At 42.1% G+C, this 23,474-nt stretch overlaps 1 protein-coding gene across 8 annotated transcripts in view; it reads left to right on the forward strand.

The window, feature by feature from the left end:
* SLC4A10 (solute carrier family 4 member 10) overlaps positions 1–23,474 on the forward strand; it is a 168,657-nt gene that overhangs the window by 49,188 nt on the left and 95,995 nt on the right. For 2 of the 8 annotated variants that reach the window (XM_081198845.1, XM_081198849.1), the window contains exon 1: positions 5,355–5,997. The exons of the other annotated variants lie outside the window; for them this stretch is intronic. In XM_081198845.1, coding sequence (XP_081054971.1) covers positions 5,926–5,997 — 72 coding nt within the window. In that variant the 5' untranslated portion in view covers positions 5,355–5,925. Of the gene's footprint in view, positions 1–5,354; positions 5,998–23,474 lie in introns of those variants that run through there. 8 annotated transcript variants of the gene reach the window in all.

A 23,474-nucleotide genomic window follows, 5' to 3' on the forward strand; every position in this document is an offset into this window, starting at 1 on the left:
TACCTTGGGAAGCTGTCAAGGTCCCAGCAAGGTCCATTACAGCTGCTTGCTCTGGACTCTTTTTAAGGTGGCTGGATCTGGAACCTCTAGTTTAATTCCCCACAATGACTCTGATGGGCATTCTGGGAAATTGAAGGCCTAGCTCTTTGATCAGCATCCGTCAGGTGCATGTCATGAATTACTGGGAGCTGAGCATGGCACTGTGGATGTTCTTCAACCATCATTAGACAGTTGGGGCTAGGACTCCAAGCACAGCTACCATCACTGTCACCAAGTAACCATACCAGGGTTAACCCAACTAGGAGGAGGTCCACCAGAGGGCACGTTGCTGAGGTTCAACTCGAATTTGGCATCAGCCCTATATACATGTACCTTATTAAGCTCCTGAAATTGCAGGGGGGGGGGCAGATGTCAAGCTGTATGCATGCTCCCTAGATTTTTAACCTAGCAATTCCAGAGTTGAGACCTCATACAGTCTAATGGCCTTGCAGTAACTGGTAGCGTTATTCTGCTTTGCTTGGTGGTACATCAACACGGGTGCTGATTGCACAGTCTGTGGGTCATGTAGGATCTCAACTCTCAGGTTTGTCGAGCTCCAGCTACCTGCAGTGGCGCAGGAGTTCTGTGTGGAAGGGAGTCTCCTGGTCCATGGCGTGTCTGTTTTAGGTCTTGCACTAGAAGAGCAGCCCCATCAACCTGGTGGTGTGCAGATGTTTTGGACTACAACTTTCCATCTGCCGCAGTTAGCATTGCCATGAGATTGATGGGAGTTGTAATCCCCAAAAAATCTGCTGGACATTAGGTCACAGGAGGGGACTAGATTGCTGTATGAGAAAAGTCATACCTTATCCAGTGATGCTTTTGTAATGTGCACAAGCTCTTGTATAGACAAAAACAGAAAAACTGCAGAAGCCACCTATCAGAGCACTGTGAATTTTTGTGCAAGCTGCTATATACAGTGGTACCTCGGGTTAAGTACTTACCGTATTTTTCGCCCTATAGGACGCACTTTCCCCCCTCCAAAAATGTGTGGGGGGGAAATGTGTGTGCGTCCTATGGGGGCGAATGCAGGCTTTTGCTGAAGCCTGGAGAGCACGAGGGGTCGGTGCTCTCCAGGCTTCAGGAAGCTATCTGGAAGCCTTGCGAGCCCGGCGGGAGTTCCCGCGGGCTCGCAAGGCTTGCGGGCAGCAGCCTGCAGCCCACAAGCTCGGGGGACAGCGGGGAGTTGGAGTGCTGCCATCCTGCTGTTCCCCGACCTGGTTTGGATTCCCCAACCTGGTTTTTTGGGGGGGAATAAAGGAATTTCCCCCCCTTTATTTCCCCCCAAAAAACTACCGTAGTTTTCGCTCCATAACACGCGTTTTTTTCCTCCTAGAAAGTAAGGGGAAATGTCTGTGCGTGTTACGGAGCGAATGCTTCCCTCCTCCGTGGTTTCCAGCGGGAGAAGAGCCGCTGAATGGGGAGGAGAGAGGGACAGAGTGCCTGCTTCTTTAAAGGAGCAAAGTGGGAGGGGAGAGGAGACGCTTACACGAGTGTAAGCGGCTCCTGTCCGCTTGGCTCCTTTAAAGCAAAAAGCAAGCAGGCTCTCTGTATCTCTCTCCTCCCGCGCACGCTAAGGGGGGGGGGGGGAGGAGAAGGGAGAGAAGCAGAACCTGCTTGCTTTAGGCTCCTTTAAAGCAAGCAGGCTCTCTGTCCCTGTAGCAGAGGTTTTCAGCTCGCTAAGGAGGGAGAGAAGCAGAACTTGCTTGCTTTAAAGGAGCCTACCGGACAGGAGCCGCTTACACTCGTGTAAGCGGCTCCTGTCCGGTAGGCTCCTTTAAAGCAAGCAGGCTCTCTGTCCCTCCAGCAAAGGTTTTTAGCTCGCTAAGGGGGGGGGGAGGGAGAGAAGCAGAGCTTGCTCCACGCGTGCTTCTTGTCCCTTGAGTGCTTTTCCTTCCCTCCCCACTTAAAACGTGGTTACAAAGCACAGATCCACATGGATCCTCAGGATTTTTGCACTGGGTCACCCCAAATTCACCATCAGATCACATAGCATGTCCATGGCTACAGTTTGCACCAAAAAAATCACGCACCCACTGTTGCCTGGGGCTGCAGTGGTGCAAAAACGTGGTTACAAACATGGATCCACGTGGATCCTCAGGATTTTTGCAATGGGCTACCCCAAACTCACCGTCAGATCACATGTCTGTGGCCACAGCATGAACCACAAAAATCATACATCAACTGTTTCGCTTAGAATATTTTTTTTCTTGTTTTCCTCCTCTAAAAACTACATGCGTGTTATGGTTGGGTGCGTGTTATCGAGCGAAAAATACGGTAGGTGCATCCTATGGGCCGGAGCACCCTATGGGACGAAATATACGGTAATTCGTTCTGGAGGTCTGTTCTTAACCTGAAACTGTTCTTAACCTGAAGCACCACTTTAGCTAATGGGGCCTCCTGCTGCCGCCGCGCCGCTGGAGCACGATTTCTGTTCTCATCCTGAAGCAAAGTTCTTAACCTGAAGCACTATTTCTGGGTTAGCGGAGTCTGTAACCTGAAGTGTATGTAACCTGAAGTGTATGTAGCCCGAGGTACCACTGTAATGCTGTTTTGTCTCTACTCAGTGGTTGTTGTTTTTTAGCTGACCAATAGATGTGTGGTATTCTTGATCCCCGTATCATAATTTCCATTTCTTCTTCTTCTTCTTTTTCTTCTTCTTCTTCTTCTTCTTCTTCTTCTTCTTCTTCTTCTTCTTCTTCTTCTTCTTCTTCTTCTTCTTTTTCTTCTTCTTCTTCTTCTTCTTCTTCTTCTTCTTCTTCTTCTTCTTCTTCTTTAAAAAATGTGGCATATTTCATAAGAACATTTTGTGTTGAAGTAGGTTAGGTGAAATATCAACTAAATTTAAAACCAGGCCGACTGACTTCTCATTCTCTAGAGGGGCAAAGCATATGTTCAAGCAGGTTCTTAGTCACTGCTCTCTAGTATTAAAGCAGCTGCTTTAAGTCTGGTGCCGTGATTGTACTGACACATGGTGTAAGGCTGCCGCCTATTTCCTTGCTTTGCTCATGGGTCCATCCAGCTTAGTATTGTTGAAACTAATTGGCAGTAGATCTCCAGACTAGAGTCTTTCCCAAGTTTTGCCTGGAGATACCAGGTATGGAACTTGAGATCTTCTCCATGCAAAAGATGAGCTCTATGACTGCCTCCTGGCTCACTGGTAGACAATTTGCCTTGCACCTGAAAGGTCCCTGGTTCAATCCCTGGCATCTCCAGACAGGGCTAGGAATGGCCCCAGTCTGAAACCTTGGAGTGCTGCTGCCAGTTGTTGAAGACAGCACTATACTAGATGGACCAATGGTCTGACTCATTCAAAGCAGTCTCTTATGTGTATGATCTTGCCTCCCAGACTTGCAGCAAGTGTTTGGAATTATATGCTGTATTTTCTACCCAATATTATTTTGCCTGTCTTGTTCTTGCTGCTGCATGGAACAATGCATGAACTGAGACCTTGTATCTGTAAGTAAAGGATTTTAAACTTACTTAAGAGTGTGGTCTGCACATGGTGGGAAGGGTAGAAACAGGTCAGCTGCTGTGTCTGACAACCTATATTCCTAATGCTTTACTGTGCTGCTTATCTTTGTGAGTTTAATACTCTGCTACTGGGGCTCTTGGTGTGCAAGCCACTTGTTTTGAATCCTGGTACCCAGCCAATTATTTTGTTGTTCACCCACAAATGTGGGTCCACAGGGATTCATTTGTTTTAATTCCTCACAAAAACAAACTTGGAACTGGTATTGGTTTGTGTAAGTAGTAATAGTGTGAGTGCAAAACAGCTGCAAAGTAACAACTATTATCGATGAATTAATACAGCTTCCATCATGTCTCCAGCAAGATTTGCAATGTAGCCTCAGTAGAATGGGGTTAGAGCCTGGTATGTCCCCCGCCTCTATGTCTGGACCCTAATAAAATGTTCCCTTCTCAGCTCCTGTTTGAATAGATGACATATTCTCTAGATAGGATCTCTCTTGTTTTACTTGAAAAATATAAATGCTTTATGGTCGTTCCTTTTCTTGTGATGGGCTGTAAAACTGACATTCTAATTAGGTGTAATAGCAAATGTACCTGTCAATGTTCATCATTTCATATCACCCACAAAGAACCTCTTTGGATTTAAGCAAAGGCAAATGCTCTTCCATGTTGGATAAATGAAGTATGTGGCTTGTTCAGATGATGAGTGTTCCTGTAACCCATCTCTGTCCTAACACAGTAAAGGTTAGGGGGGGGGATCACTCATTCATTGGCTGATCTTGGGCTAGTCACCTTTTCTATGCCTCAGTGTTTGCCAGCTGTAAAATGGGACCAGAATGGTCTCTAAATGATGTAGTATAGTGCATGTACATGCATTCCATGTATTTTATATGCTATGCAGTGGTTTACCTTGATGCTTTTGCCACTGGGAACCAACTGCATGCATGCTCATCCATTTTCTTCTTGTGGCACATTTGAGCTGGGATTTTGCTGGCCTCACCACTGTTTATACCATCAGTCCTACCCTCTCATGCACAAGAGTGTCCTGATTTTTGTCTGTATGGCCAATGTCACATGCTGAGCTACCACTGAGCCTTTTTCAGAATTGGAGTATGGCTCTAATATGACTACACTTAAAAATATTAACTTTTTTTGCGATTTGCTGAAGATACTATGATCACCTGCAAATCTGAAAAAAACTAAAACAGGTTACTGCGATCCTCTTAAAACCATTGGGAGCAAACCCACTGAAAACAATAGCATTGGTCTTGAGGATCAGCTTTTAAAAACAAACAGAGCATTTGATTCACTGGGATCACAATTTAAAATGGCACAGAGTGATTTCTGCTAAAATATTGTGAGAGATAACCGTGCTACTCTTGTGTCTTGTTAATGGATTGTTCACAGCTCTTCAGAAGAGAGCAATACAATTTCTGATGGAGTGAAATGGGCTACAAGAACAGAAATACAGGCATGTGATCACTCTGTTTGGTACCCAAATACATTTGCCCTGTCATAATACTGGCATCTTTTCAAGGTATGTTGATGTCTGGGTTGCTGCCAGGGAGCAGTGCACAAAATGCAAGGAGGATACAGCTTTGTATCACACACACACACACACACACACACACACACACACACACACACACACAGATATATATATATGATGCATATTTTAATCTCAATGGTGTTTTCAGTTCATTTGATATGATTCCAGAGGATCTTAAGTGTCCTTCTGCTTCTGAATTGCATATGATTTCTTTCTGGTAATTTCCCCGTCACCTCATACTGTGGAGCTTTCCACTCAGAACGGCAGCGTTGCATGTTAAGAAGTGGTCATGCAAGCAAATTGAGATAACCTGGATATGTCATTTTTTGCCTGGCTTTCTCTCTCTCTCTCTCTCTCTCTCTCTCTCTCTCTCTCTCTCCCTCTCTCTCTCTCTCTCTCTCTCTCTCTCTCTCTCTCTCTTTCTGTCGCTCTGTTCCAAAGCAATGTGTGTTGCATAATGGCTGTTTTCACCTTTAATTGCCTCGAGATTAAGCAACAACCAAATCATCATTCTCTATAATGGCAACCCGAGGATTTATAGTAACGTGAGTGGAGAGCTGAAGGATGTGGCTTGCTCTGTTCCGATGATGCGGGATTGCTCTAAGCAGCAAGCTTAGTGTTTTCTGAAAACATTAGCAGCATCGCTGATGTAGCTGTGCCAGCCTCTTTCGCTACTAGATGACTGGAACTGCTCACAGGGGGGTGGGGTGGGGGCAAGGGGACTATCTTTGAGATCCGATCTTTCGAAAGGAGCTCGCTCATCATTTGCTAAATGGAGAAACCTGATGTTTTCATTGCTGGCCCGGAAGATGCCTGAGAGATAGAGAGCGAGAGAGCGAGAGTGATGCATTGCTATAAGGCAGGGAATGCTTTCTGGGAATAGAAAGGTCATGCATCTTGGGATCGGGGAGCCATTCCAGTCTCTAACCAGTCACCAGGTATGGCCTTGTGGTTTATATTCCTATTTGTGGCTTACATTATTATTTCAAACACTGCCTTTTGCATTTCTTTTCTGGTTCATTTTAAAATGGGATCAAGTCGTCATGTTTTTTAAATGCTAGATTCCATGCGGGATTTAGACTACGGGCAGCTTGTCTTAAAATGCAAGAAGGTATATGGGTGGTTTTTTTGGGGTGTGTGTGTGTGTGTGTATGTATTAGAAATAAAAAGTCATAAGGGTATTTTAAAAGAGACAGCAAATATTCAGTGTGTAGATGTTGTTCTGCTCATGTCTGCTGCACCAGTTCCATGGAATAAAACATCAGAACCGTGGAATAGCTCACAGCATGAATTTGGAGGTTTGTACTGCTTGTTGGGCTGACGATACAAAGGTCATTCGCACAGTGGCATGTTAATTAGGATTGCACATCCTTTTCATGAAAGCACATTGCGAACCATCCTGTTTTATGAAAAGTGGGCTGAAAACAGCCTATCACAATCAAGGCTGGGGATAAGCCATTCTGCATAAGGCATATTTTTTAAAAATAGAAGATGTAGGTTTGATTATTTTTTCAAGGCTTGACATTTACATTTCAAGCAGCTGCCTTGCTCCTCTGAAGAGTGCAAGGATCTTTCCCCCCTAACAACTTTTGTTGAGAAAAACACGCACAAATGGCTTGAGAAGCTGACGTGGGGCTTGATTTTAAAATATTAAATATTTAAAATATTTCAAGCCCTACAAATATTTATATATTTATACTGTAGCATTCCTTATTTTTTTCTGCATTCAGCCCTCACCAATCCCATTGCTATCACAGGTTTTATAAAACCTGAAGCAAAGTTTCAGGAATGGGAAGCGGCTGGGTCTGTATTTTATGTAACCTTTCAACCACCATAGTGTCTCCAGCAGCCTATTTTGATGTGCTAGGGGTGGGCGGTGGGGGGCGGGCAAAGAAATTGAAAACAGTATAATCAGCTTAACCATGTTCATTGCAAATGGCGCTGAATAGCCAAAGGTAGGGGCTCTTGCTTGTGCATCGCTCATAGTGTGTAAGGAGATTATGTCTAAAAGTAGACACAAATGTGATTCCTTTCTCTCTCTCTCTTTCTGGCAATGGTTTTGAATATCAACTTAACTGCTTCCGACTTGTTTGCTGGACATTTCCATGGTAACCTGTTAGGATGTGTCATAAAGCAGTGGTTATTAAACTTCCCACCCCCTCACCCGCCAGACCATTGCTAAGGAATTGGGGCCATTTAATGATTTTTCTTCCTGTTATAGCAATTGTAAGGTGCTATGCTAGATGTCTTTCATTGTTTAACTGAGTTTTCATTGCTGCTTTCATTTGTTTTGTTGAATTCCATGGAATTTGGACTACACTATGATAAGAAATAAAAGAAGCAATTAAAAATCCAATTAAAATCTGGGTGATTGTTTAATGGGGTGGATGTGCCGTCTCCTGTCTTCAGTCACTAAACCGCAGATGACTTGACATATGCAGAACACCTGACCACTGGTGGTCCATCCACCACACTTTGGGGACCCCTGTTTTAGTGACAATAATATAAAGGGAAACATTGGTTATATTCCTGTAGCATTTCATGTACAGTTGATGTTCAGTTTCTGCAAGTGATGCTCAGATTGGTCCAGGAGGTGGGTGTTTTCTGACCCTTGAGGGCTCATGGATTTTTAAAGGGTGAATATGTTTATAATTCAGAAGGCAGATATATAAAAAGTTCAGTGGTTTGGTTATTTTAAAAAATTGACATGTATTAATTTGTTTCTCTGGTTGCTTACTTTCTTAGAAATGCATGTTGGAGACCCTGGCAGAGGTCTAAAGCTATGGCTCACGCAGGAATCTGGTCAATCATTTTTAATTAAAAACATATATTAAAACAATATTTGTTTTGTGGCTTGTAACTATAATTGATATGTTTCCTGGTGTACTTATCCAGCTTACCTTTTGATTAACAGTAGGGGAGATGAACACATTCTTAAGCTTGATTAGTTTTGGAATGGGTTTAATGTTACTTTTACAGTTGCTACAAACCATGTTTAATCATCTTTCAGAATTGAGTTTTGGAGAATTTTAATGCAAGGAGTACATTCTGTTTCTTGGCAGCTGCCTGAAATTCCTGTGGGTATTCTGGTGATCTTTCAGGCTAGTTTTGATTTTTTTTTTTTTCATGAGGACCAGATCATCTCAAAATGAATATGGTAGAGCTGGAAAAGGTTCAGAAAATGGCAGCCAGGAGGATAAGTGGTCTCGAGCAACTCCTCTTTGAGGAAAGGTTTGGAATTTTTTTTTCTTTAGGAAAAAAGACAAATAGGAGGGACACTGTCCACGGTGCAGAGAAAGTTATGCAATAAATAAATAAAATTCTCCCCATTTTGCATATTAATAGAACCCAGGGTCATCCAGTGAAGCCAAGTGGTAGAAGATTCAGGATAGACAAGAGGAAGTAGTTATTTACACAGCAGACAAGTATACATTTTGCTAATTCAAGATGTGTTGATGCCCACCAACCTAGATGGCTTTCAAATAGGATTAGCTGTATCTGCCATTAATCCGCCTATGAATGGCCAGTGGTATTAACTGTCTGTACTCAGATCTACATGCATGTTATAATCAATGATGTAGGCGAGATTGGTGAGCACAAGGAGCAGGGCTTTCTCTGTGGTGGCCCCTCGATTTTAGAATTCTCTACCAGCTTTCCCCTGTAAGGCTATTCCATTTCAGGCCTCCAGAAAGGACTTGATGATTCACTGGCCTGGTTTGCAAGTCACATTAAGTGAAACCATGGTTTATTGTGAATGCTGATATGTTTTTATTTATGCAGTAATAAAATACAATAATACCGGCAATAATAAGCACAAATGCTTGTGAAACCTCCAAGTAGCTTTGTATAATAGGCTTAAGTAAGATTGATAGCACCACTGGAGACAGAATGAGCTATTAACTAAGATAGTTTATTAAAAGGATATTATGTACATTAAGAGAGTAATGGTTTGTTTGCTTGTTGGAAGCAGCAATAAAACAACTGTTAGCACATACAGTATCCACACTTTGAGAAGGCTCTTAAAAGAATCAAATGTGTTCAGAGTAGAATGGAAATAATATAAATTGACTGAATGCTTAGTAGAACTTAAGCATGGGCAGCGTGAACAATTATTAATTATAAACCATTTCTTGCTTTACATAGCTTTGAATCTTAGAGGAAAACTCAAGTTCTGCTATGTCAGTGTCTTATTTTATAAAACTTGAAGACTGTATCTTTCCATCAGAACTTGGTTTCTTCTGTGTCTCCCATTGTTTTGTTTTGTCTACCATATGTCTTAATATAACTCTAGGGTTGTCACCTTTGATCAGGCAAAACAAAGGACAGGTTGGGCAAAAGATACGACATGGGGCTAAAAATTACTTTACCCGGTGCAGAAATGACTTCAAAGCAATCCATTACTCACTCTCGCTCTCTGTGGCTCCGAGTTTCAGTCTCCAACCCAACCACTGCTACTAACAATGTTCCCACACGGTGCTGATCTTCTCCTCTGTTTCTCACTCTCTGTCCCAGGAAGGGACAGTGGCAGCTCCATCCCACCAGGGGAGCTGCTTCTGTGTGGAGGCTCCTCTTCCTTGCTCTTGTTTCTGCTTGCACAAGGCAAGTGAACAGGCAGCAACAGTGAAGGGGAGCAGGGCCAGGGGGTTTGGAGGATTCGTAGAACTGGGGAATGGGCTTCCAGTGGAAACTATTGACCAGTGACTCTGTATTTTCCAAGCATATTGCATTTGGCTGGCTAGTTTTTCAAAACAAACAAATCATTTACAAGCAATTAAAGTTGTGGGATCTCTATGAAGTGATTTGAAAATGCAAACTGAGTGTCAGAACTAAGTGTTTTGAGAAAAAAAATCAGTGTCCTGTACACTGGAAGAAGAGGACTAAGCTGTAACAACAGAAGCTCACTTCAGGCTTCTCCAGCAGAGATTCCGCAGGCATCCTCACTTTTGACTTCCTTGAAGACCTTTTTATGCTGGCAAGTCTGTACAGTTGTTTAAAACGTTCTTGATTAGCCGGTCCTCTGAATGATTGTTATGCACTGTTTTTTAAAAATAGTGTTTTATGATTTCATTTCCTGCATATTGTCATACAGTTCATGAAATGGCAGTGAATAAATGCTTTTGTAAATAAATAGTCAGATGAATGCATGAGCACTCCTATTAGATAGTGAGCGCACCATTTCCGAAAAATCTTAAGTGTTCTGCACCTTCCTCTCCCAACCTTTGCATACTGAACATGCAGGAAGATTCAACCTGCATTCATCTGAATGTGGTTAGACTCTTCACGTCTATTGAGAAGCTAACCGTACAGAGTTCTGGTTCATAGGGAGGATGCTAAATGTGCTTAACTAAATGTAGTTTGAGTCACCTTCATAGGTTCAAAGAGCTGACATGCACAGGGATGATGGGGCAGACGTTGTGTGTGCACCCCCTTCACATTATAAGCCCACATACATACTTTTGAACATTTGAACAATCTTACCTACAAGGATTAACATCTGCCTTGTGTTGTCTGCTTGCTTTGAACCCCCTCTCTAGCAACCAGTTTAGCTGCTATGATGCCATGGGGTGTTAATAAATGTTCTAATGGTCCAGAAAGAATGTGGATACACAATTCACTACCTGTGAGAGAAGGGTAAAGGGCAGAGGTGCAGAGATATGAGGGACTGTCTGCTGTCATCTGGAAAGCAGACAAGGCATGCAGTTGTTTGGAGATGGGATGCTGGACAAGCAAGGACGCTTTGGTTTTGAAGTACAGCTGGGACCCAGCATGACCCAGATGCATAGGGAATGAAGGGAGAAGGGAAGAGAGGACAGCTAGCAGAAATGTGAAGGCACAATGGTCAAATGATATGAGGGAAATGGGTGGAAGACAAGGGTAGGACATGGAGGAAAACCTCAGACGGGATTTGGGAATAATTGGGCCTTTCTGCTTTGGACAGGATGAAAATAGTGTGGCAAGGAAGCTGTGGAGGCTGAAGCGGTAATGTCAGAGGAAATGGAGAAATTGTGAATTTCACATATTGATTTGCACTAACAAGACAAATCTTTGACTGCAGGTCTTCAGTCTGTTATATCAGTCATGTGCTTATTGCTCCATCTAGTAATCTGTAATGGAAGGTTGCTGTTCTAAGGGCAGCTCATCAATATGTCTTCCTATAGGCACTCTGCTGTAACAGCAAACCATGCATGAATGTTATTAAGCATTAATGAACCTTGTGACACTTCTGCGAGCCATAAATATTTCCCCAGCTACTTTGCAGAAATCATTCTGGCACATCTGGGGAGAATGAATCTAATTCACCAGAGCAAGATGGCTTTCTGCCATGATTGGCACATTCTTTTTTTCGTGTGTGGCTGTGTCTCTCAAACCTGTTGAACTTGGATCCCCTCTTTTAAACCTCCTGCAACACCTGGGTCCTACCTTTGCTGGAGGTAGAGGTGACTGACACCACACTTCTCTTGTTGGACTAAGCCATGTTGACACTTACTTTTGAATAGGCATGCCTAGGGTTCCATTCTAAAGCTCAGCCCGGAATTAATTTGCAATGCCAGTCAGAAGTGGCTTGCTGAGTGGGGTGGAGCCATTACGCCAGCTTCCTGCCTTACTGGGAAGGGTGAGGTGGTGGGGAGGCCAGCAAGGGGCAACTGCACTGGCAGGAAGGACAGTTTGTTTTTGCTGGTACATTGAGACTTTGTGCTGACCTCTTCACACCTCCCAAAAAGCACCAGCTGGAAAGCTAGCAGAGTGCCTCCACTCCCATTTGGTGAGCTGCTTCTGATGCCAGGGCTCAAATATATAGAGACTTAATTGATGCTTACTGTTGTGCTAATTTTATGTAAACTGGTAAATAAATACAAGGAAAAGTGGGCCTTGCCCCATGCTTTCTTGCCCTGATTGAACTACACACATCCATAGAAACAGCTTCCTGAATTACTTGCTAGATCAGTCCAATAAATGATGCATACACAATGTGCGTCTGAGTTCAGGCACTGCGTCAAAAGAAATTTTCTGCCTGTCTACATTGTGAACAGAAACAGCAATAAAACAGCATAACCAACCAGAGCCAAAGGTTCACGTATGATGCGCAAGGCATGGAACTCTGAGACACAGACTACTAAGTTTGGAACAGACCTTAGGTAGTGTAAAGGCTCTCAGTCTGCTGCTTGGATCCATGCCTTTCTTGGTCCTCATCTTCACAATTGCATCACTTACCGGTAGCTATTTGCTGAGGCTACTTCAGTCTTCATTAGTGTTTGGCATTTCTCCTCTGTCTGCGGTGTCAGCTCTGTGCAGAATCCCCGGACAGCAGTTTTCTTCCAAAGCCCCAGCTCAGACACTCTCTTTAAATGTGGTCTCCCCATGTCTCCAGTCCGTCGTCAGCGTTGGGTCCCATATCTTGTAAATCAGAGTCACCCAGTCACTGAAGATGTATCTGGCATGCCTCCAATTCAAAGTCTTGAATGCAGATACAATAAAAGGCTATTGTCATTCACCGTGGCAGGATTAAGAAACAAGAACAATTCAGACATAATGAAGATTCAATAAAGGAACATTGGAAGTTGTATCACTTAATGAAGCTTGACATGCTGCTCTGGGTTCCTTTGAGTGAGGAAGGGCAGGGTAGAAATGTAATAATAATAGTAGTAGTAGTAGTAGTAGTAGTAGTAAACTAATACGAATGACAGTGCACTTTTTGCCTATATGTATAGAAAGAGAAAACTGCAGTTTATGACCTTATTTCTTTTCTACAGTATAACAAAAATTGAGGGTAGGATCCAGTTAAGACAAACTTAAGGCAAGGAGAGGACCGTGAGCGATATCATGGGAGGGATGTTTCTAGGACCAAGGTGCAGCTATGAACCTTCCTTATTATTTTTGCTCCTGGATGCTGCATGTTGTTTACGTAATAATGTTATATTTATAGAATTGGAATGTGGTTTTTTCCTGTACTGTATGCTATTATATTTGCTGTTGCTTTGCTATGCTGTTACAAAATTGCTATTGTTTTGCTGTGCTCTGAAATTGTTGCTATGTATTGTTTTGCCATGCTATTATGAAATGGTTTTTGCAGCGTTTGTTTGAAAGGCATCCTTGCTTCTTTGTCGTAAGCTGCCTTGAGCACGATTTCATGTGTGTGGAAAAGCGGCACACAAATAAAACAATTGAATGAATGAATGGAAACTCAAGAGTAGACCCCTTGGAACAAATAGACTGAAGTTAGCCATGCCCAATGATTTCAGTGGGTTACTTCGGGGCCGTCTTAAACATGTTGCTCTGACCTGCAGGGAGCCATGTTGCTTGCATGTTCCAAAATTGAAAATGCAAAGGAGGAAGATGTATGGCCAATCACGCTCACGAAACATTTTGGGATCCCAGATTCTTTCAGTCACTAAACCTGTTACTCAGAAGCGGCATGCTGATTTGTGGCCTGTTGCATAAATTCCAAGCATAGTTCTCAATGGCACAGGTATATATTCTGCTGTGTAATCCAATACGTACTCTGGGTACTTACCTATACTCTTGCCACATTTACCCATAACAGAACAGACACGAATGCTACATCTACTTGATGCATGTAGGGTTTGTAGACATTTCTACATGGAAAGGACTTTCTAAAGGAAATTTGTCTCGTGCTCCATTGACCTGCGAAAGCATGGTGCTGTTGTGAGAATTTCTTGCGTTTTTAGCAGCGTAGCTTTTCAGAGCTTATTTTATCTGCCTGTAATATTTTGTAGCATTCCAAGATTAAACTGACCTAGCCAGAAGGAAGGTAGGGGGTGGTAAATGAGATTAGCTTGGTGGCAGTGCTAATACTTTTCATGTGTGTGTGTGTCCCAGATTTGATTCCCAGCATGCGCCATCAAAAAGACCATGTAGCAGAGATGATGTGGATAGTCTCACCAATTTATGAAGACAGATTCATAATTGTATTGGTGGTCTACAACTTCACAAATGTTGTAAAAGGGTACATGCAAACGGTGAAATCTATATCAACATACTTCTCAGTGAAGTTCCTGGTGTGCATGTAAATATAAACCAGACTTATTGCTGGGTTTATATCTGGAGGAATGGAGTTCAAATCCATTAAATGAATAATTTCTACAAATGTATAATTGTATAAAGTAAGCAGTGCTAGAGAATTCTTCAATTCTGAAGACTGTGGTACAGCAGCAAATCACTGTTTTTGAGCAAACATAAGCTGCACCAAGTTGCATTCTCCTTATGCAGTCAGAGCATTTTAATTTGGAATTAAGATAGCCTGGAGTGCATGACTCATACCAGTTTATTTTTAAACCTTAGCTTCTTTTTTACCGGCGCTGAGGGTTTTTTCTCTCCAGTATATGCACTTGTGCATGGAAAAGCCAGAAGAACTGTTACCCAATACAATTCCTCCCTTTAATATGTGTGTGTGTATGCGTGTGTGTTCATGTTCTAAGGCTGCAGTCCTAAACCTATTGTGGAAGGAAGCCCCATTAAACACAGTGGGCCTTACTTCTGAGTAAGGATGTATAGGATTCTGCAGCACACATGTTAATTACCCATTGTAATGGACAAATAGCTAAACGAGTTGTCTGAGATTAGATAAGCTTTTCTACAGCATAATTTGAAAAACAAATGGAAAAGATTTCTCTTTTGGCAATAATGTTAGTTTCATTTTGTCTCTGTGCATGCAAACACACACACATATATATATGTATTATGGGTGTGTGGGGAGACACAACAGCAACCATCTAGTTGGAGTTTGAAATAAAATATGGAAACCTACACAGATCCCTGTAGGTATCAGCGTAAACCTGTGGTTCTTGGCCAAATTACAGTTGCCTTTCTTTACAGAGAAGTCTGCCTGTCAATTCAGATATATTTGGTTGGAAATGTTCCAACCTTCCCGAACATGTTGGTACACTCACAATCTTAAATCCTGTAGGATTGTTAAAACTCCCATTTATACTTAATTTTGGGCAGAAACCTGCTAATAAATCAATGTAGGAGGAATCCCGTAGAAGGGAAAGATTAGTATGAAAGCTAGGAAGGGATATATTTGGGGTGAGCATGGACTGGAGGTATGTTTGAGTGCAGAATTTTGATGACCCAGGGGTGTTATTCTCTTGATCCTTTGAGCCAGGCCCTAGATCCCTTGCCCATTTCCCCTTTTAAGAAACAAGTTAAAAATGGGTAGCTAGCCATGCTGCAAAGTCCACTGCCATTGAGACCCCAGCAGCCTGCCATCTTGGCCTGCCCATAGCTACTCAGTACATTAATGATGATGATGATGATGATGCATATGCATTAGTTGTTTTCTCAGAGTGACCTCAAGCTGCTTACCACAAAATGGATTAAGAACATTGAATAAAAATCTAAAAACTCAACTATACAGATAAAAGGGCAAGAATTGAAGATCCTACCCCGCTGGAAGAGGCCAAAATGCCAGCCTTCAAACAAAGGGCAAAAGCTCATGTAAAGAGAAAAGTCTTTGCCTGATGCTTAAAAATAGACTTTTATCCAAATTTGTGTCAAGGCCCTGTGCCCAGAGTCTGTTCACTACCTTGCTGCAACTCTGCTAATGATGCTAGAAGAAACCCCAGTGTATCGGTGGATTGATGGAAAGTGGCCAAGTACTGGCATTGCTTGTAAGAGGTAATAGTGTGTGTGTGTGTGTGTGTGTGTGTGTGTGTGTGTGTGTGTGTGTGTGTATGAGAGAGAGAGAGAGAGAGAGAGAGAGAGAGAAGGGGGGGCGGCGGCTAGCAAGTAGCCAGCCTTTGCTTCAGGGCATTATGAGAAATGTAAATTATTACCCCCCAGTGGGAGCTGCTTTTTTCATTTCCCACAGTCTCCTAGAGTGATAATGAATAATGAATACGTGTCATGGCTATTTAAGAATTGCTCATAGTTTCCTACATCCACTGCCAGGTAAGCCCACAGCTATGGTGCTTTGACATAAGAAAGGAACCACTAGAGGGCACTTTCCTGAGGGCCTCTCCATGCTTGGAACCAACCCTGGGATGAATGATCTGTAGGCTCATAAATGAGAGACGATGGGGGCAAGGGCTTAGACTTAACTGCCTTTTTGGTTCACTAAAAGGATGGACTCAACTGCCTTTCAAGCTTTTTGGCATTCTCTCTGTGAATCTCAGAGTTCAATGAGAGAATAATTTAGAGAGCGTTTCTCAGGTTTTAGATTAACTACATAGGTCATTACTGCAGTTATTTTATGGCCCATATGTACAGTGGTCTAAACCCCGTCAAGACTGCACAGACGTCACCCAAGTTTTCTTGTCTACATACTCTGTAAGGGTACCAGGTACATATACACTTGAGCTTCAGTGTAGCCTGTAAGCTGTGATTGTTACCTAACCACGGGGACGAGGGGGAAATTTCATTTGGTCCACATTTTAAAATGGAGCTACCAGATTGCATTTGCCGAAATAATAGGCAAACCAAAGCAACAAGCCCTTGGAATTCACACTTCTCTGAATTTTTCAGTGCAGATTTTTCAGTGCCAATGAATGTGTACTGAAAGTGTGGGAGGGTTTTTTGTTTAGTAAAAATTGAAAGCCAAAGTGTGAAAGTGAGGTACAAAATCATGTTTTGTTGGGATAAAGTTGCTTGTAAAAATGCATATGCTAGGCAAAATGGATTATGGAAATGTGCACATTAGGAGATACATGAAAACGTATGCATGTTTTTAGCTTGACTTTTTATTTTAATTGCAAATGCATGCAGAAATGGGGGTGGGGAACTAAATTTAAGACTGGGAAAATGAGAAACTGAGCGAAATGGAAAATGGTAGCTCCATACATCCATTCCCTGCAGTGCTAAACTTTGGAACTGTGAAATAGTTTGGTAGGAAACCCAGCGCATGTTGAGTACATAGGCATGGATAAGGCTTTAGACAGCACATGATGGTTTAATGAAGCCTGAGACATGATAATTAAAGGATGGAGATAATTGTAATGAGACAATAATGTAGGCATTCGCAGTTCTACAACTTGGAAGGAATTTAAATTCAGGATGTGGGGCTGCATGCCACCAAAGGAGAAAAAATGTTTATGATCTTAAAAATCAGTTATTTTACCTAAAGCTGCTTTATGTTCTTATTTGCGTCCAAGAAAGTTGGTTTTTGATCAGCTGAATTAGTTGAAGCCATCAGAGACCTTGGGATTCTCTGAGCTTGTTATATTAATTGACAGATAATTTGTATGGCCCACAATAAAGGGTTGGATCCAATGTCATGAGAGCGAACTTCTGCATATTCAATATAACTTTCCCTTTCCCTCCTCCCCTAATGCCCCTTTCCTCCAGTAAAGATACAAAAATAAAAGCAACAAACCCCCGCTCTCTCTGGCAACCTCTCAAACAACACCCCAAACCAAAAGTCTGTTCAGCAGCCTTGGCTTTTATAGCTGGAGTCAGTCAGGGCCCTGCCCTCCCACCAGTGGAAATAGCCTGAAAGGCAGGGACCAGGTCTTCCAGGACTTACAGCTAAGATGGTCTCTCGCTTCATTAGCAGCCTCAGCTAGAGTCAGTCAGTCAGTCAGTCAGTTTTATTGCACATAGCCAAAGGCTGCCGCAATGTACACAGAATCATTCAACAATTAAAAGAAAATATACTGGATTGATACAAAAAACTTAAAACATTTATATTATCAAGACATTACCTACTCTAAACAGAGCTATAAAAGTACCTTAATATACAGGTTAAGACATTAAACAATAAAATTTATAGGCTAAAATTATCACATGGCCACTAATATATTAAACAATAATGTTAATTAATACAATGTGCAATTATATTCAGAGTTTGGTAATAAAGATAGAATACAACTTGATGTAAAAGGTAAAGGTAAAGGTACCCCTGCCCGTACGGGCCAGTCTTGATAGACTCTAGAGTTGTGCGCTCATCTCACTCTAGAGGCCGGGAGCCAGCGCTGTCCGCAGACACTTCCGGGTCACGTGGCCAGTGTGACGAAGCTGCTCTGGCGAACCGGCACCAGAGGAGCACACGGAACGCCGTTTACCTTCCCGCTGGTAAGCGGTCCCTATTTATTTACTTGCACCCGGGGGTGCTTTCGAACTGCTAGGTTGGCAGGCGCTGGGACCGAAAGACGGGAGCGCACCCTGCCACGGGGATTCGAACCGCCGACCATGCGATCGGCAAGTCCTAGGCGCTGAGGTTTTACCCACAGCGCCACCCGCGTCCCTAACTTGATGTAGATAGGGTCAAATAAATTCATCTCCTTTACAGTTGGTGGCTACCTTGGCTATATAATTTGCTCTAATTTTCCTAGCTGCAGTTGCAAAGAGTGCTACACGCCAGGTCACATAATTATCTGTGTCTGCGAGGAGATATAAAATCATGTCAGAGGGGTTCTGGCCAGGGGAACTTGTCATTATAGGTGCTAAAAATCGTTCTCTTGCTTCATTATATAAGGGACAGCGCAAGATATAATGCATAAGGTCCTTATTTCAAACTTTGATTCACTGGTACTTAGAATGGTGTTTCAGGTACGTAAATGCAATATGGCATTCCACAAGTATTTCAGTGATCCAGCATTCTAGAGTAGCTTTGCTAACACGTAAGTTTAAAATGGGTATGTAAAATGGCAGCTGTATAAATTGGAAATACATGACTTAACCTTATCTCCACAAAGCATTTATGTGGAAATGCCATTGGTTTTAAAGGGGCTTAGCTGTAACACACCACCGCTCTTCTCTGTGCAAGGTTGAATTATGTGACTGAAAATTTATCCCGATTGTGTGGCATATTGAATGCATATTACAGTCTGAGAAATTACTCATTTCATTGTGAGGGTGAAAAATGACATGGTCAAATGATGGCCTCACCAAGTTGCCACACAGAAAGTATATTAGACTCTTGAGTATGGCCAGGGTTATCTTCAGTTGTGAAAAAAAAGTGCTAACATGAGAACCTGAAAAAGAGGACTGGATCTTCTCAATTAATTTTTGCTAATATTTAGAAGAAATTATCTTCATAGTTATCAACAGGTTAATGCTGAAATGAGGGACAGGCTGGATCTGGGCTGGGGAACCTGTTTCTCTTGAGATGTTGTTGGCCTCTTTCTCCCATCTGCTTCAGCCTGCATGGCCTATGGACTGAAGAGATGGATGTTGCAGTCTAGCAACATCTGACGGCCACACATTCCCTGTACCTGGGCTACCTGTTGCACTTGAAAAGTGGCTGAGTTTTGGAACTTTTAAGGTTCCTTCCATACAGACAAGGAAACCTGAGTCACTTTGAAGGAGAAGCTGCTGGAGGCTTCCCTGTTCCCCAAGTAATCTTCTCTGTAATCTTCTCCTCGCTATGGCCATGGGAGATTATTCATGATAAAAAGAGAGAAATGAAAAATAAACAACAGATGGAGAAGGCAGGCCAATGCCTTCTCCTCCCCTGTGAGCATAATTCTAAACTCCTTTAGCTTCCTTTGCCTGTGGGCAGCAAGCTTTCAAAGTTTTGAATAGACCTAGCTGGACTGATGATCACATGGCAAGTGTAATGTGTAGCTCAGCTCATTGTTGCACTATTTTTTGCTAAGTTTGGTGAGGATTATTAATTTGTTATTTATATTATTTATTAAATTTATATACTACCCTATACCCACAGGTCTCAGGGCATATCTTAGTCCTTACATAATCTGTGAGCATATATGCCTTATACAGTGGCGTAGCATGGGGGGGTGCAGGGGGGCCGGCTGCACCGGGCGCAACATCTGGGGGCGCGCGCTCGCACTCGCAGTGCTAAAATCAGTGCTAAAATCCACGGGTTAGGGGGCGCAAATTACTTGCCTTGCCCCGGGTGCTGACAACCCACGCTACGCCACTGGCCTTATATCAGGTAGCAGTATCATTTTGGGATAGAGGAGGGAAATGATTTCTGAAGTACCATGATCTGTGAAGCTTCAGTGAGCTCATATTTTGGACCATGGAAAACTTGATCCTTAAGAGATGGGGCAAAGCAGCCTCTCCCCTCTCAACTGTTCTACCACAATGTCCCTTGAAACTTCCTTTGCTGTTTCCAGTGACAGCCATCATCCTAGTATGGTTATATGTTTCCTGTGTTTATGGTTCTTATTCCCATTCCCCCATTGTAATTTGGCAAGTCAATAATAATATATGCACAGGTGTGTACGTAGGCGTGTGTACTAGAAGATGGGTAGCTTAGGGCCCCACTCTCTTGGAGCCCCCCCCCAATATACTTCTTCTTAATTGTATTTCAGTTCAACTATTACTTTGATAAATTACATATTTTGTTATGTGCAGATAGCTTTAGATACCTATTAGGGCCATAAATTACTATGTAGCATATATTCAACACAAAAAACAGCGGCAATTTGTTGTTGACAAAGGACAGCTGGACATATAAAGGGCCCCATGACCTTCGGTAGCTTAGGGGCTCATCAAACCTAAATCCGGCCCTGGTAGCAGGAAGGCATACTTACCATCCAGAAGCCATCAGTGGGGTGCAGTGCCAGCCCACTGATCAAAAGTGCATCTTTTGCTTCTCTTTGGAAACTCTGAGAATTGTAGGGAATAGGGGCATCCTAACAACACTCAGCTTTCCTAACAAACTACAGCTCCCAGAATCCTTTGGGGGGAAAACCTCGACTGTTTAAAGTGGTATGATTGCTATTTTAAATGTCTAATGCAGGTGGAATTACACAATTCTCAGAATTGCAGAAATGTGGGGTGTGGGGAGAGCAATATTTTTAAAAAGTACTTTTATTTTGCATCACTCAATGCATGGATGGTTTTAAAAATAACTCACTGACTCTTTAGCGAACAAAACCAGTGTCAGCTTAATGCAGTGATCCACTAGCTTGATGCAGAATCGATCCAGCTCAATTGATTGTACATTTAATATGCCTCAGTTCAGGCAGTGCCAAAGGTATACACTGGAGTGAAGCCACTGCTTAAGTCAACAATATATAGCTGAACAGGGCATTAGAATGTTATAAGCCCTTATTCATTTCCAGTATTTATCCTGCTTTCTCCCTTTCTAAGGCACATTTAGTGCCATGTTGTTTGTTGCTTTTGATTTAATGCCAAGAATGGTGTCCCTTTTCAAAAGTTGCACGCTTGCTGCATTAAATATTTGTGTGTCTGGAACTGACTGGCACATCTGTCTGCCCAAGCTAAAGCTGATTGGTGCAAATCTTAGCAGCATCGCAGGCGTGCATTTGAGCGTTCTCTTAGTTTTTTTCTATCAAGAGGGAGGGAGGGCAGAGCTGCCCTGGGGAAGATATAAATCTGGAATGAAAACTAATTGCTTTCTACTTTGTTGCACATCCTGTACTGTGTGGTACAGGGCTGGCCAAAAGGGGAACATCTATCCATTAACCTTAATGCAGTCAGATAATAATAATAATAATAATAATAATAATAATAATAATAATAATAATAATAATAGAGGTGGTTTTAAAATAATACTTTGGAGAATCTGGACTTAATTGCCCTTTCCCCCTAAAAATAAACAAATCCTCGACTGCTCATCGAAGAGGGAAGGGTTTATTTTATGCAGATAAAACTCAGAGCGCTTTCCTCAGCTGCCTTGTTTTGAATGCAGCAAGACCTTCAAGCAGACGATTCAGGGAAGAAGGGTGATGGTGGCATCAAATATGTAGATAAACGTAAACCAATTTTGGATGGCTGTGTCATCGTAAGGACCCTTCAATGAGAGGAGCTGAGCAAGGCAATAATCAGAGTTCTCTTTGTCACAGCAGCGGAGAACACTTCTAACAATCTTTGAAATAATGTGTTTCTGTCTGTATTCTTAGCCCTTATGTTCAGAGAGTAGGCTTGTATTTCTTTTGCTTCAGTACAACCATTCTTGAAAATGCCAAGGTGAACATTAGCAGGAGTATAGAGCATACTACGCGTGGCTAGTACTTGATGATACTTGATGCTGCATTCTGACAATCCTGAAACTGTCAAATCTGCAATGAAACAGAGGTGTGGGCTTTTACATGTTGGTATTTAAAAATACAGTACGCTGAAGGGAAAGTTTGGTATCTCACTGTAGAAAATGTGGAACAGTAATTTATCCTACATGCTCCCTAATTCTTTAGAGCAGCCTTTCTCAACCTGTGGGTCCCCAGATGTTGTTGAACTACAACTCCCATCACCCCTAGCTAGCAAGGCCAGAGCTCAGGGATGATGGGAGTTGTAGTCCAACAACATCTGGGGACCCACAGGTTGAGAATTGCTGCTTTAGAGTGTTTCAGTAAGTATCCATCCTAACCCCCCCCCAAATGTTTTGGGTATCTGACAAAAGTGCGTGCAGTATCCTAGAGTAATTACCTCCATGGCTATATTCTTCTCGCAAGTCAAAAGCTGTTTTGTAAGCATACATTTCTTAAAGGCAATAAATATGGTTGACACTCACAAAAGCCTTTTGCACATGCACATTTTCCTATATAAAGTGTTCAGTGCATCTCCTTCTATAGGTGCCTCTGTCAGCATGGGAATATTTCCCCATAGGTCTCAATGGAACCCATCTTTTCTCCCTCCTGGTACTGGATTTGTTCAGTCATCCTGCATAAGGCTAAGTACAGCGAAATGCTCCAGTCATTATTTGGGATGGAGGCCTGTGTGCATAGTGTGTGCCCCCATGCACTACCAGTGGGACACCTAGTGATCTCACTCCTTCTTGGTGCCAGACATGTGCCGTTATTTATGCTCTGGTAATGCCTAGGTTAGATTACTGCAATGTATTATACGTGGGGCTGCCTTTGAAGATAGTTCAGAAACCTCCGCTAGTGCAGAATTCAGCAACCAGGTTGGGGGATATTAGGGAACAGAATGTCTGAATGTATTATACTAATTCTGGCCTAACTGCATTGGTTACTGACTGGCTTCCTAGCTGAATTCAAAGCGCTGGTTTTGATCTTTAGAGCCCTATATGGCTCAGGACAGTTATACTTTGTTTTTGTTTTTTTAAATAATATTTATTAAAAGTTTAAGAATTAAAGAAAGAAGTAAAAAAGAAAAAGAAAAAGTAAACAATACAAATCGATACATTACAGTACATATATATAAAAAAGCAAAAGACACAATACATCAAAACAAAAACAAAGGCAAAAACAATTAAAAACTCATCCAATATTTCCATATCTTTATCTTTCATTAACTTGTTTCATCGACCTCCTCACACCTCCCTTTTTGTGTTCTAGTTATTAATTATTTCAGCAAATCCTTTCCATCTTTCACTGTTTTCTGTCATTTAATTATCTTAATTTATTTTAACCTTATCTTACCATTAAAACCCTAAAACTTATTTATACTTAACTCCTTATAACATTTCTACTAAAGCCATATAATTTCATTCCAACATTTTTCTAACACTCATTAATTTTGCAACATTTCTCTAAATATTTTTTTTTTAACTTTCCCCCCCAATCTT

The sequence above is a fragment of the Podarcis bocagei genome, assembly GCF_964188305.1.
Source record: "Podarcis bocagei genome assembly, chromosome: 1".
Lineage (NCBI taxonomy): Eukaryota > Metazoa > Chordata > Lepidosauria > Squamata > Lacertidae > Podarcis > Podarcis bocagei.